This window comes from Neoarius graeffei, chromosome 11 (assembly GCF_027579695.1).
Source record: "Neoarius graeffei isolate fNeoGra1 chromosome 11, fNeoGra1.pri, whole genome shotgun sequence".
NCBI lineage: Eukaryota > Metazoa > Chordata > Actinopteri > Siluriformes > Ariidae > Neoarius > Neoarius graeffei.
In genome coordinates, this window is record NC_083579.1 from 55,997,599 (window position 1) to 56,011,950 (window position 14,352).

The 14,352-nt window shown below is 39.7% G+C and overlaps 1 protein-coding gene across 1 annotated transcript in view; it reads right to left on the reverse strand.

The window, feature by feature from the left end:
• LOC132894457 (connector enhancer of kinase suppressor of ras 3-like) overlaps positions 1–14,352 on the reverse strand; it is a 90,942-nt gene that overhangs the window by 46,954 nt on the left and 29,636 nt on the right. The window contains exons 2-3 of the mRNA XM_060934290.1: positions 12,521–12,684; positions 2,026–2,228 (exon numbers count right to left, since the gene is read on the reverse strand). Of these exons, the coding sequence (XP_060790273.1) occupies positions 2,026–2,228; positions 12,521–12,684 (367 nt within the window). The remainder of the gene's footprint in view (positions 1–2,025; positions 2,229–12,520; positions 12,685–14,352) is intronic.

Below are 14,352 nucleotides of genomic sequence, written 5' to 3' on the forward strand. Positions count from 1 at the left end.
AAAAAAAAACCCAGAATATGATAATTTGCAAATCTTGGAAACCCTATATTTCACTGAAAACAGTACAAAGACAACATATCAAATGTTGAAACAGAGAAATTTTTTTTTATTGTTTTTGAAAAATAGATGCTCATTTTGAATTTGATATTAGCAACACATTTCAAAGAAGTTGGGACAGGGGCATGTTTACCACTGTGCTACATCACTTCTACTTTTAACAACACTCTGTAAATGTTTGGGAACTGAGGAGACCAATTGCTGTAAGTTTGAAAGAGAAATGTTGTCCCATTCTCACCTGATATACAGTTTCAGTTGCTCAAGAGCTCAGGGTCTCCTCTGTCGTATTTTGCACTTCATAATGCACCAAATGTTTTAAATGGGAGACAGGTCTGGGCTGCAGGCAGGCCAGTTTAGCACCCACACTCTTTTACTATGGAGCCATGCAGTTTTAATACATGAAGAAAATGGTTTGGCATTGTCTCGCTGAAAGAAGGAAGCCCTTCCCTGAAAATGATTTTGTCTGGATGGCAGCATATTACTCTGAAACGTGTAGATATCATTCAGTATTAATGATACCTTCCCAGATGTACAAGCTACCCATGTCATGTGCACTAATGAACCCTCATACTATCACAGATGCTGGCTTTTGAACTGTGCACTGATAACAAGCCGGATGGTCCCTCTCCTCTTTAGCCTGGAAGACGTGGTGTCCATGATTTCTAAAAAATAATTTCTACTTTTGATTCGTCAGACTACAGGACAATTTTCCACTTCGCCTCAGTCCATGGTAAAAGAGCTCAGGCCCAGAGAAGGTGTCGGTGTTTCTGGATATTGTTTATATTTGGTTTTAACTTGCACTTGTGGATAATGAACTGTTTTCACAGATGATGGTTTTCTGAAGTGTTCCTGAGCCCATACAGTGATTTCCACTACAGGCATGTGTCTGCTTTTAATGCAGTGTCGCCTGAGGACCTGAAGATCACAGGCATCCAATGTCAGTTTTCAGCCTTGTCTCTTGCATACAGAGATTTCTCTAGATTCTTTGAGTCTTTTAATATTACTATGTACCATAGATGATATGATCCCCAAATTCTTTGCAATTTTACATCGAGGAATGTTATTCTTAAATTGTTGCACTGTTGCTCATGCAGTCTTTCACAGAGCGGTGAATCCCTCCCCATCTTTACTTCTGAGAGATTCCGCCTCTCTGGGATGCTCTTTTTATACCCAATCATGTTACTGATCTGTTGCCAATTAACCTAATTAGTTTTTTGTTTTTTTTAGCATGACAACTTTTTCAGTCTTTTGCTGCCCTTGTCCCAACTTTTTTGAAAAGTGTTGCTGGCATCAAATTGAAAACGAGCACATATTTTTTCAAAAAACACTAAAATTTCTCAGTTTCACCATTTGATATGTTGTCTTTGTACTATTTTCAGTGAAATATTGGGTTTCCATGATTTGCAAATCTTCATATTCTGTTCTTTATTTATGTTTTACACAGTGTCCCAAATTTATGGAATTGGGGTTGTACTAAGGTGCTATGATTTAAAGGATGAAGTGTTAATGGTATTAAAAAAAATGGTGTTAAAATGTTAATGTATTGACATGATTAACACATTAACTTTCCAATCCATATGAATATAAATTAAAATCAATATAAGATGATTTATGGTGATTTCTGTTCCGCATGAGCCACTGTCCAGAGGCTGACCTGCGGAAACAACCCAGACTGTATCTAGTTTCATGTGTCCCTGAATGTTCCTGTGAAAAAAATTCTCAGAAACTCAAGACCTGTTCCTGTTGTGTCTGCTGGAGATCACTGGATGAGATGCGAATCCTTCATGAGAACTTACATATCTAATAATATCTGATTCAGTTAATGACACCTCCTTTCCAAAGAGAAACAGGCTCATGACATACAAACTATGCACATGGAATATTCTGTATTTTATTCTGGGGAAAAAAAAAACAACCTCTTTAGCAGGTCTTGTGTATATATATATATAATTTCTCGTATCATTATACCTATCCAGCCATGTGAGAAGGCTTTTCGCTGCACCAATCAGCTCCACCACAGAGGTGAGGAAATCGTTGGGGGGTTTGTGAGAGGTGTTGCCATCGTAGCTAGGAATCTTCCTGCGCTCTGACGTACTCATGTGCAGATTGTTGGATGCTGCTCTCATTCTCACCACTAGGTTTTTCAAGTTATCCGTTTCCACACCATAATTCTGCAATGGAGATACAAAAACAATACAAAGAACATGAATGTACAGTAACAAGTTTGAAGATCTTTATTTCTAATGTCTGTTTTCTGATAAAAAAAAATGTATAAGAAATTTATACAGTACAGGGTTGGATTTCAAAGAAACCACTCTGCTGCGTTGAACCAATTTATGATATACAGATACATGACTAATGCTGCTGGAGAGAGTAAACTATCGTTTAAACCTGTCCATTTTGACACACTGTGTTATAAAATAAATATGATCAGGAGGTCAAGCTGATAATGTAAGACATTTGCTGTGTTTAGAACAGCATTAGCCTATTTAGAGCACAAGAATTTCTGGCAAACAGTGTGTTGCTGAATTTAGATCCTAAACCTGGCAGTCGATGCTGCTCTTTTAACAGGCCTCGGAAAGAATGAGCGCTGAAAATCTGAACCGGTGTACTGGGAGAGTTGAGGGGGTGCCTCCCGTCTGCAAAAACCCTCAGCTCGCAAAAAGTGTTGCACCGAAGCCAGACCCTGTGGTTTAAATGGTATAACCAAGGGAGAACAGCCTGTTTCTAACGCACCATAAGCAGTCATAACCTGCAAGATATCAGAGCAGCATATCCTCACAGCTGGTTTCACTATCAATACTGTGAAACAGATATTCTAACTCTTCCTATAATCTAGCTCTGTAATGCTTTCAAAAACACATATGGATGCTGTAGATTATGGAATGCACAGCTTTTCCCATTTAAAATGTTAACTGGCACCATCTAGATCAAAGACTCATCTGTACATCTAGTAGTGTTGACTTAACTATCTTTTAAACTGCTGGTGATGGGAGCCCCAGAGTCCTCATCTCATCTCATTATCTCTAGCCGTTTTATCCTGTTCTACAGGGTCGCAGGCAAGCTGGAGCCTATCCCAGCTGACTACGGGCAAAAGGCGGGGTACACCCTGGACAAGTCACCAGGTCATCACAGGGCTGACACATAGACACAGACAACCATTCACTCTCACATTCACACCTACGGTCAATTTAGAGTCACCAGTTAACCTAACCTGCACGTCTTTGGACTGTGGGGGAAACCGGAGCACCCGGAGGAAACCCACGCGGACACGGGGAGAACATGCAAACTCCGCACAGCAAAGCCCTCGCCAGCCATGGGGCTCAAACCTGGACCCCCTTGCTGTGAGGCGACAGCGCTAACCACTACACCACTGTGCTGCCCGCCCCAGAGTCCTGTTTTAGCAAAAGAAACAGACCCCACAGTTCACTCTCTCATAACTGTACTAATTATAAGCAAGTTTAGAGAGACTTTCTCATAGAAGGTCTGAAGACTTAATATCACCATGCTATATGTTGATGAAGCGGACAGTCCAAAGAACTCCAGCACGTTCTCTTCTGCTTTTAAGTGCGCTAAACTTTTCAGGGCAACATGGCTGTAAAATGTGGTGAAAACTACAAGGAGGTTTGAAATAAACAAGTACATTCTCTAACAAAATGGGGCAGCACTTTAACATGTTTAAGACAAAAATCAAGACATCATTAAGACATCAATTAACTTTTCTGGTGGGATTTGTGTGGAACCTGGATGACATGGGGTTCCTAATATCTCTCTCTCTCTCTCTCAAATCAGGGAGAAAAAAAAAAGAGCATAGACACTAATACTGCATTTCCACTGAACGGTGCAGCCCAGTATTGCTCAACTTAAAAAATTAACCATGATCCTACATTTGTTCGCGATTGTGATATTGCAATATCACAATTTTATTACAGCATTTAAATGTTTTATTTATTTGACAATTTGCTTTTGTGGCAGCGGGGGCGTGGTCAAGCGTCGGTCTGTGACCGGAGGGCAGAGTCAGGGAAGGTAAGTGGCAGAATCACTGCACCTGATGTCAATTAACCTGTGTTTGTGTGTCTGTCCCAGTGACCGCGCCCTATATAAGGAGAGAGAGAGCAGAGGAAGGGAGCTCTCTCCCCAACCAGACGACTGATGTGTGTGTGCGTGTCTATGTGGCTGGGAGATTGTGTCGACTGAAAAGTGTCACAATAAAGAGTTTTTGCAACTAAGTTCTGGCCTGCCGTACTTCTGTGCTCCACCCACCCGCTCAAAGTCTTACAGCTTTATTTACCTGCAGTAATGTTTTCTTGTTGCTATATAGCTTGATTTTACACTCCCGTGATTCAAATAAAATCTGTCATCTTCAAGTTAGGCCCAATCCAAAATAGTTTCCTATTTACTTTATTTACTCCCGAAATAAAATATAACATCATGGAGCTCTCCCTTGTACCCAGTGCCCTATATGCATATTTGAGAAGCAGATACACATCAGAAGAATCAGAAAAGAATTGGATGATGTGCAAATTCTTGTTGTTTGCTCGCTGAAGTTTGCACTCTGGTGTATTTTCTAAATCTGCTTGCAATAATAGGGAGTGTTGATGAGGGTAAGGGGCTGAGTGGTGGCTCAGCGGTTAAAATGTTCTGATCAGAAGGTTGTGAGTTCAAGCCCCAACACTGCTCCAGGAATGCCAAATGACAGCTGACACTGCACTCTGACCCCAGCTTCCTATCAAACTAGGATATACTGTATGAAGAAAAGAACTACTTAAAATACATATGGAGCTTTATTTAAAAATAACCTGGTTGAAGTAGAATTTATTCGAGGTATTGTTTAAGTAACGCTTTACTACTTGTGCCCATCACTAGTTATCACTCAGTACCCTCCAGAGAAACCCCTCCCACTTTCATGGTAGTGTTATGTAAAAGGATATTTAACTGATGTGCATAATCCTGGGTTTAGATTTGTTCCTGAGCAGTTCTTGCTGTGCTGTTCAGTGGAAAAGCATTACAAGGTGTAGCATCTGTTTCCTGTGTTGTTTGAGAATCTAGTATGATTTGCCAGGGGAGAGTTCTGGAGTGCTGGTAAGGCTGACCATAGATCTTTCCAGTGCATATAGCTGGATGCAACATCTTTAATATCTATTCCAGAGCTCTGAGACAATAGAACACACTTTCCACCAATGGGGCTGCCATAGCTTGAGGGAAAAATAAAGTGGTATAAGGTTTCAGCATAAGCTCTGCAAAAGCTATATTATGGTCCCAGTCCAATTCATTGACATGTAGCCATGCTGTGGTTAATGGTTTTTACATTTATATATCGTGAAACCTGAGCAGATCAACTATAATCCAATATACACCAGGTGTATACCACATAAATAAAGACGAGATCTGTATGTAATGGCCTTCACACATTGACACACAAATATGATTATTCATTATGATCACCCAACAAGAAAATGGAAAAGACAGACCTATATTCTAAGCAATTTGCAATGATGCCATCCTCCTCCCTCGCAGCAAACTGAAAAGGGGTGTGATTTGTTAAGTACACTTCTTTGGAAAGGTGTTGACATTCACCCCTGTAAAATGTCCACTGGTACGGTACATTTAAGCTAGCTCCTTCCCAAGGGCCCATGAGATACATTTCAATGAAGCCCTCCTCAAATGTTCTAGTTTATGAAAGGGGGCAAGTGTAGCTCCTCGATGAACATTTCCCATGGCACCAGTGACCTGCTGAGCCGTTCCTCATGTCTACATGGGGAGGAAAGTTCAAAGCAAATTTCCTCACATGTAACTTGCAGAACTCCACATCTTCCACTTCACATTGTAAAAAAGACATAGGAGATTTATCTAAGATAACAACTCTTAAAGAGAAGAACAAATCAAGCAAGGCCAAATTTATGAAGTAGATCAAAAGAAAATTTGGGTTCTCGTGGAAATCTGTGGTCTGTGGATGCACAAGGTCTGGGCCGAATTACACCATCTATAAAGAGAGGGGTGCTGGATACTGGGGTGTACCATACAGTTCATACAGTATGACATAAGCATCAATCAAGTCTTCCATTCGCCCTAACCAAAGTCCTTCCATGTGTTCACGCCACCTGACAATATTGCTTCTATTATTTAACCAATGGGAGACCAGCTGTGTCAGTGCTCAAATCTTAAACTTAATTTCTAAGCCTAGACTATGTTTTCCTTCAGCTTGACCATCAGTATAATAAATGCTTATCTGGTCACTTATCAAAGCAAGTTGACATAAAGAAGATTACATCACACTAAAAAATGTTATAGTAAAAATAATCATTTAAAAAATTCAGGGTTTCTACCAGTGAAACATTACAGTGCATTTATAAATGTCAAATGTGTCCAAAAATAAGTTGTTGGTTTTTTTTTTTTAAACATTATGATAATAGCTCTGCACCACGCACCTTCTGAGCCTCTAGCACTGATCAGTTGGACCCACCATCTCTAAGGGTACAAAGAAGACACGCATCAAGGCTCTCCCCTCGGTCCTGGCACCCAGGTGGCAAAATGAACTTCCCCTGGCTGTCTGAACAGTTGAGTCACTAGCTATCCTCAAACAAATACTAAAGACCTACTCCTTCACCAAGCGCTTCATTGAGCTCTTTACCATTTTACTTGTGTTTCTTCATGTACAAACCTCCCCAATAAGGTTTTTAGACTAATGGTATTTTTAAGCCCTGACCTAGCAAATTAGCATGAGGAGGTGTTTTTATACCGAAACTACAAAGCACTTCTAGTTGCTTGGGGTAAGGGTGTCTGCCAAATAAATGCAAATGTAATGTAAATGTAAATTATATTATGAATCCTCCTTGATTATCACATGAATGGCAGCCATGTTCATAGAGAACAAAAACTGATTCAATGTTTTTGGCTGAGTGCAAACTGAAGAGGGCTTCAGAAAACTATTCAGTGGCGTCTCCAGCAGCATAAGAATCTCACTAAAACCTCCAAGCGATCAAAGACAAGAGCTTAAAACTGCTTTTTATGATGCAGGAAGTGGTAAAATGTAAACCAACTCCATCTGCCCAAACAGAGGTTGACAATGTTGCAGAGCACAGCTTGAAACTATTTAGTTTATCTCCCCACCTACCTTTAGCGTACCTTTACCTAACTTTCCTTTGTACACTTTCATTTACAGACAGTTCTTTTCGCTGTAAATCTTGTTAATTTAATTACACTATTAAGATATAGTGCTGACTATGCAAAAAAACATCTCCAGTTGAAAGCTTCTCACACACTCTACCCATTAAGCTACAGACTGATGGAGGTTAGAGAAGTAACTTTAATAAGAACAAACAAAGCGTAACCCCTAATCTCAAAATTGTACTATATTCATGTTTGTCCACCTGTGTACACAGGGGAGAGCACAAAAGCATGACGTCAATATAATCTTATTGTCCTTCTCTGAAAAACATTTCATAAAAAGATCTGCAAAGATCCGTCCCATGAGAAGAACGAAAGACATGGACTCAAGATGGGCTTTTCATTTAGCTTTTGTGTTGCTTTCTCCTGTCCTTTCACTAAGACAATGTCATTTCAGAGGCTAACACTTTTACCCCTTGTCCACAGGACATGCTGGAGGTTCTAACCAATTCTGATTTGTAAAAGTACAGTAGACACATCACAACTACTTTGGCGTTGTTTTGCTGTCTGGCTCTACACTCTGATTTATGGTTCCTTACAAACAGGCTTCTGTAAAGAGCTTTGGAGGTGAAGTATAAATCAGGCTTAACTTGTTAGACTTAAAAATAAGCATAACCACAAAGCTAAAGTACAATATTATGGCTTATAACAGGATACAAAAATAAAGTTACAAACACAAAGAAAAATACAGGGACAATAGCAAGTAAAAGTACAAGTTAGCAAGGTACAGCACCTTACTAAGTTTATACTTAGTAAGGTGTTACTTACTAAGTATACTTTGGAGACACCTAATTCAATGGTTTTTCTTTATTATTTTTTTAATTAAAAAACCCACTTCACGTCTTAATGATGTTTAACATTATTAAACATTGTTTCAATTTACTTAGTTGAACAATTTACTTAGTTGATCGTTCAATTTACTTAGTTGAACGATTCTTGACATAATATGGATCACTACAGTTGTGGAATAGGGCTATTTACTCTATTTTTATTATTTACTGTTTGATGATCTCAAACACATTAAAAAGGCAAGAAATTGCACTAATTAACTTTTGACAAGACACACTTGTTAATTGAAAAGTATTCCAGGTGACAAACTCATGAAGTTGGTTAAAATAATGCCAATAGTGTGCAAAGCATCATCAAGGTAAACAGTGGCTACTTTGTTGAATCTAAAATATGAAACATTTGGGGGGGGGGGGTTCCCCCACACACTTTTCACCACATAATTCCATATGTGTTACAAATGTTATTTCATGGTTTTGATGTCTTCAGTATTGTTCTAAAATGTAGACAATAGTCAAAATACAGAAAAACCTATGAATGAGTACACTGCAAAAAATTGAAAACTGTGTCTAAGAAGAAAATTAATACGAGTGAAATTATCTTGCTGCATGGACAGATATTTTTACTTGATAAGACATCTTAAAATAAGTTGGTTGCAATCTAGAACTAGGTTTAATAATCTCAGAATTGGTGTTTTGTATTCTTCTAATAGGAAATGCTAGATTGTTTCAACTATTTTCAAGGTATTTTCACTTGCTAAGATATCATTTTTTGCAGTGTAGGGGCATACAAACTTTTGACTGGTACTGTAACTGAAACATTAGCTAATTACTTGGTGCATAAGGACAGAAAACAGTCAAGAAAGAAAGAAAGAAAGAAAGAAAGAAAGAAAGAAAGAACATGAATGAGTAGGGGCGTTCAAACTTTTGACTGGTACTGTAACTGAAACATTAGCTAATTACTTGGTGCATAAGGACAGAAAACAGTCAAGAAAGAAAGAAAGAAAGAAAGAAAGAAAGAAAGAAAGAAAGAAAGGACATGAATGAGTAGGGGCGTTCAAACTTTTGACTGGTACTGTAACTGAAACATTAGCTAATTACTTGGTGCATAAGGACAGAAAACAGTCAAAAAAGAAAGAAAGAAAAGAAAAACCTATGAATGAGTAGGTGTATCTAAATTGTTGACTGGTATTATAAGTTAACTTGCTGTCTAACAAGGATGTTGTGAAATTAAATCAAGTGTAAATTTGGTATGGACCAGCTGTAGTGAGTTTTAATTTTCAGTGTGCTTTATACCATCTTGCACAATGTGTCCAAACTTTTGACTGGTACTGTAGGACATGCTTCTCATCTCATCTCATTATCTCTAGCTGCTTTATCCTTCTACAGGGTCGCAGGCAAGCTGGAGCCTATCCCAGCTGACTACGGGCGAGAGGCGGGGTACACCCTGGACAAGTCGCCAGGTCATCACAGGGCTGACACATAGACACAGACAACCATTCACACTCACACCTACGGTCAATTTAGAGTCACCAGTTAACCTAACCTGCATGTCTTTGGACTGTGGGGGAAACCGGAGCACCCGGAGGAAACCCACGCGGACACGGGGAGAACATGCAAACTCCACACAGAAAGGCCCTCGCCAGCCCCGGGGCTCGAACCCAGGACCTTCTTGCTGTGAGGCGACAGCGCTAACCACTACACCACCGTGCCGCCCTAGGACATGCTTAGTTAACTGAATAGCAAAATACATTGCACCAGTTAAGCCACACTAAAAGACAAAGTAAGTGGTCCCACTTTGGATTCTACGTACGCTTTGCAGTTTTAATAGAAGTTTAATCAAACTCAAATTTAACCACATCTGCTGCTTTCCATACGAAGCTCAGACAATGAGGAAGAATTCTTTCATTTTGCAGCACCTTTCATTTCATTTAAACACGTTCTGTGACACTCAGCTAAAATGCTTCACAGTGACATGTCAGCAGTAACACAAGCCCCTTTTACACAAGCTGTTCAAGGTGGGAATATTCTGCCTTTATTCCACCTCAAATTTTGTATAAATTATTTAAACGTCAATAGAGGGGGTCTGTGTTGTTCTGCCTCTGAGCCCAAATGATTGGTAGTAATAGAACCGGAATCAACATCTGTGTAAAAAGGACAGCTGGCACAGCGAAACAGGGGTGTGACGTTTTTATTGACATTCTTCTTTCCCAGATCAGTGCGAATTCAAACGTTTCTGTCTATGCTGAGATCCGAGCATCTTTCTGCCTCAAATCACTCCCTACTTCTTTTCACTTCCTCCTCCAACATATTTCTGATCGCACAAACATGTTGCTTGCACAAGTCTCTCCACTCCTCTCTTCCTCATCCCTCTCTCCATTTGCAAGCGCAGTTTTCTGTGAAGACTTTTTCCCAAAAAGCTGGTTCAGCTAAAGGACAGAAGCATGTTATAGCCTATATATTCAGGCTGTTATTTCCCTTAAAGGTCCCATGGCATGAAATTTTCACTTTCTGAGGTTTTTTAATGTTAAAATGAGTTCCTCTGACCTTCTTAAGTCACCCCAGTGGCTAGAAATGTCATAATGTGTAAACCAAACTATGCCCACCCTTTGTCAACATTTGAGAATGGCGCGTCAAAATGGCACGTTGATAGGCTCTTCCCTTTACTACGTCAGCAAGGGAGATGATCCCCACGCCCCCCCTCTGGATTCCCACCCACTGTATGGATTGCCCGCCCAGCTCAAAAGTTGCCACCATAGATACGTCACTTCAATTTTGTAGTGAGGAGACCATAGAGGACACAACAACATGGCACCACCTAAGCGAGCGAAACATGGAAATTGCGCTGTACATGGATGTGACAACACAGAAAGAAGTCTGTTTTTACTGCCGACGGGAGAGCCCCTGAAGACGCAGTGGCTTAATTTTATTTACTCCAATAATACGCCGTCGAGTCTACCTAAGACGGTGTATGTTTGTCGGAAGCATTTTCCTGATGAATGTTTCCACAACTTGGGACAGTACAGGGCAGGTTTTGCACATCAACTGTCACTGAAGCCTGGGTCCGTACCAAGCATCTCTGCCGCATCAGCAACAAACACCAAACAAGTAAGTGTATAACTGTTAAGTCGTTTTGCCGTGTTTTAAAATCGGTGCCATGTTAGTCTTGCAATGGCTACATTAGCTGTGCAGCTAACCGCTTCCTGCAGTTAGCCAGGTACTCTGCGCTACAAAACCAAAAAGCATGCAGCATGCTCTGTTAAACTGAGTTTAGTCTGGAAATTGACTGTAACTTATGAGCTTATGTTTGACTATTGCTCCGCAATGCATGTCTTCTGTTGGATAAGCGATATGTTGCTGTAGTTGCTGCTTCTATCCTCTTTGGTTATGGACTGCGTGTTCAAGCCTAGGGTATTATACATTCGTAAACTACCACTCTGAACACTCTCACTCTCTGTTCTCTGTGTCACGTTGAGTTTACGAAAGGAGTCCGAGGGAGAACGGGGTTTTGTTCAACTGCTTGCGCTTCTGCTTCGGGGTCGGACTCCGGGTCAAAAGCGAAAGCTTGGACTGTTGCTTGACCTGCCATTGCTACTGTTCACACACAGGTAGCATGCCCGCAGCTTGGTCAAGCCCCTCCCCGCCTCCATGCTTCTCATTAGCAAAACGACGCACTGGGAAAAGGGCTGAAATGGGGCTTTCTCCCAGAAGGCTATATCTACGTGCCGAGGGTTCATTTCGAGAAAGGCTGCGGATATAACATCCGGAAACCTCCACGAGCCCGTTTAAAGCATCAACAAACCACCATGCCATGGGTCCTTTAAATGTGACTTATTTAACGGAAGCGATTACATGTTGCATATGATACTCAGCACCTTTGCTGATGTCTGAAGAGTGGTATAAATGTACACAGCTAACAAAAGCATCTTTATACTCAGTTCATCCAATGTTGTTTTGAAAGCAACACCGGTATGGTTGGGGTTTTCATACCTCTGATGCACAACACTGGCTTGCAATGTAAAGCACACACTAGCTCAGTTTCATGCCGGCTTTATTTAGTTCTGTTTAAACAACCAAATCTGGAATATTGACGTGTCTTCTTTACACCAACATTGCAGAACATCTGTGTAAAAAGGGCTACAGCTACACTTTGTGAATGGTTCTATGCCTTTTTGTCTTAAATAAAAGATATGTTATCACAAACCTACATCTGCTAAATGGCTTTTAAACTTGCATCTTATCTATAGAGGATGTGTCTTGATGGCAAAGAATTCTTGTGCTTACTATCAAATAATTTTAAAAAATGCTCAAATGTTTAATTTACTTTTCAAATAGTATGGCCTATGAGTTATTTAGTAGCTATAATATTCCTGGACTTTGAGACTTATAAGTCACTTGTTTGCAATGCTTTCTTTATAAATGCCCAATAGTGTACACAAGGAATAAGGACCATATTAAATATAGAAACTTCGACTGAGTAAGCCTATTACATCCATGTCTTCAGTACTGACCAGAGCACATAGCAAGTCCACCGCTTCCAGAACCAGCTCCTGGTGACCGATGCGAGCCACCCCAAGCTCTTCCAGATCCTGGTGCGATATCTTCAGCAGCTGCTCTCCACTGATCTTCTCTCTCTCAAAGTTGGCAACATATTGCTGGAGACTGTCATCAAGACCTTAACGATGTAGAATAAAACAAAATCATCATGAATGTAATGTGGCAAAACATTCAAGAGATTCATACTCTCACATCCAATCATACCTAGCAAGAAAGTCCATGTTATTACCATGAAACTTAGTACAAAGCTATTTAAATACGGTCAAGGCATTTTAAGTTTATGTACATGTAAACTTATTTAAATGTATGTAAACTATACAACCCCAATTCCAAAAAAGGTGGGATGTGTAAAACATAAATAAACACAGAATTCAATGATTTACAAATCCTTTTCAATCTCTATTCAATTGAATATAACACAAAGACCAGATATTTAATGTTCAAACTGATAAACTGAATTTGATGCCTGCAATACATTTCTAAAAAAGTTGGGACAATGGCAATGAAAGACTAGGAAACTTGTGGAATGCTAAAAATAATTAAAAAAATAAAATAATAATAATAATAATAAAACCCCACCTGTTTGGAATATTCTACAGTTAAACAGGTCAATTGGTAATTGGAAAGGCTCAGTTATGCACAAGCAAGGATGGGGCGAGGTTCATCACTTTGTGAAAAACTGCATGGGCAAACAGTCCAACAGTTTAAGAACAGCATTTCTCAATGCACAATTGCAAAGAATTTAGGGATTTCACCATCGACAATTCATAATATCATCAAAAAATCCAGAAAATCCAGAGAAATACCTACACATAAGGGCCGAAAACCAACAATGAACACCCGTAACCTTCACTCCATCGAGGACCATCCAGATTGTTACCAGCACAAAGTTCAAAAGTCAGCATCTGTGATGGTATGGGGGCATGTTAGTACCCATTGCATGGGTAACTTGCACATTTGAGAAGGCAGTAAAAGGGTAGTAGTAAAAGAGTGCAGGTGCTAAACTGGCCTACCTGCCTCCCACTGAAAATGTGTGGTGCATTATGAAGTGCAAAATATGACAACAGAGACCCTGGACTGTGAGCAACTGTTGTATAAGTCATATATCAAGCAAGAATGTGAAAGCGTTTCACAGTCAAAACATCAGTAATTAGTGTCCTAATTTCCCCAAACACTTACTGAATGTTGTTAAAAAGAAAAAGTGATGCAACACAGTGGTAAACATGTCCCTGTCCCAACTTTTTTGGAGCATGTTGCAGGCATCAAATTCAGAATAAGTGTATTTTACAAAAAACAATAAAAGTTTCAGTTTGAACATTAAATATTTTGTCTATGTATTGTATTCAATTAAATATAGGTCAAAAAGCATTTGTAAATAATTGCATTCTGGTATTATTTACGTTTTACACAGTGTCCCAACTTTTTTGGAATCGGGTTTGTATACAATGTTGTGGTCAGAAGTTTACATCCACGGACAAAAATGTCATCATGGACATGAATGCCATTGCAATATTCATGTCCATTATTTCTTCACTGTGCTTACATGAGTAGCAGATTGCTGGGTTTTGTAGAAGCGCAAGTTCCTGTGTTTACTTTGTAGTCATTCAGAGAGAACAGGTGTGAGATGGATCTCCCTGATAAAACCGTTATAAACACTACACAGGTTCCAACTGTCTGTGTGTGCACACGTGTGTGTGGGCTGATTAAACTAGACATAACTTTTTATTTGAGAGAGAACGGTCAACTGTACTTAACATTACTGTATTACGGTCAACTGTAATGTTAA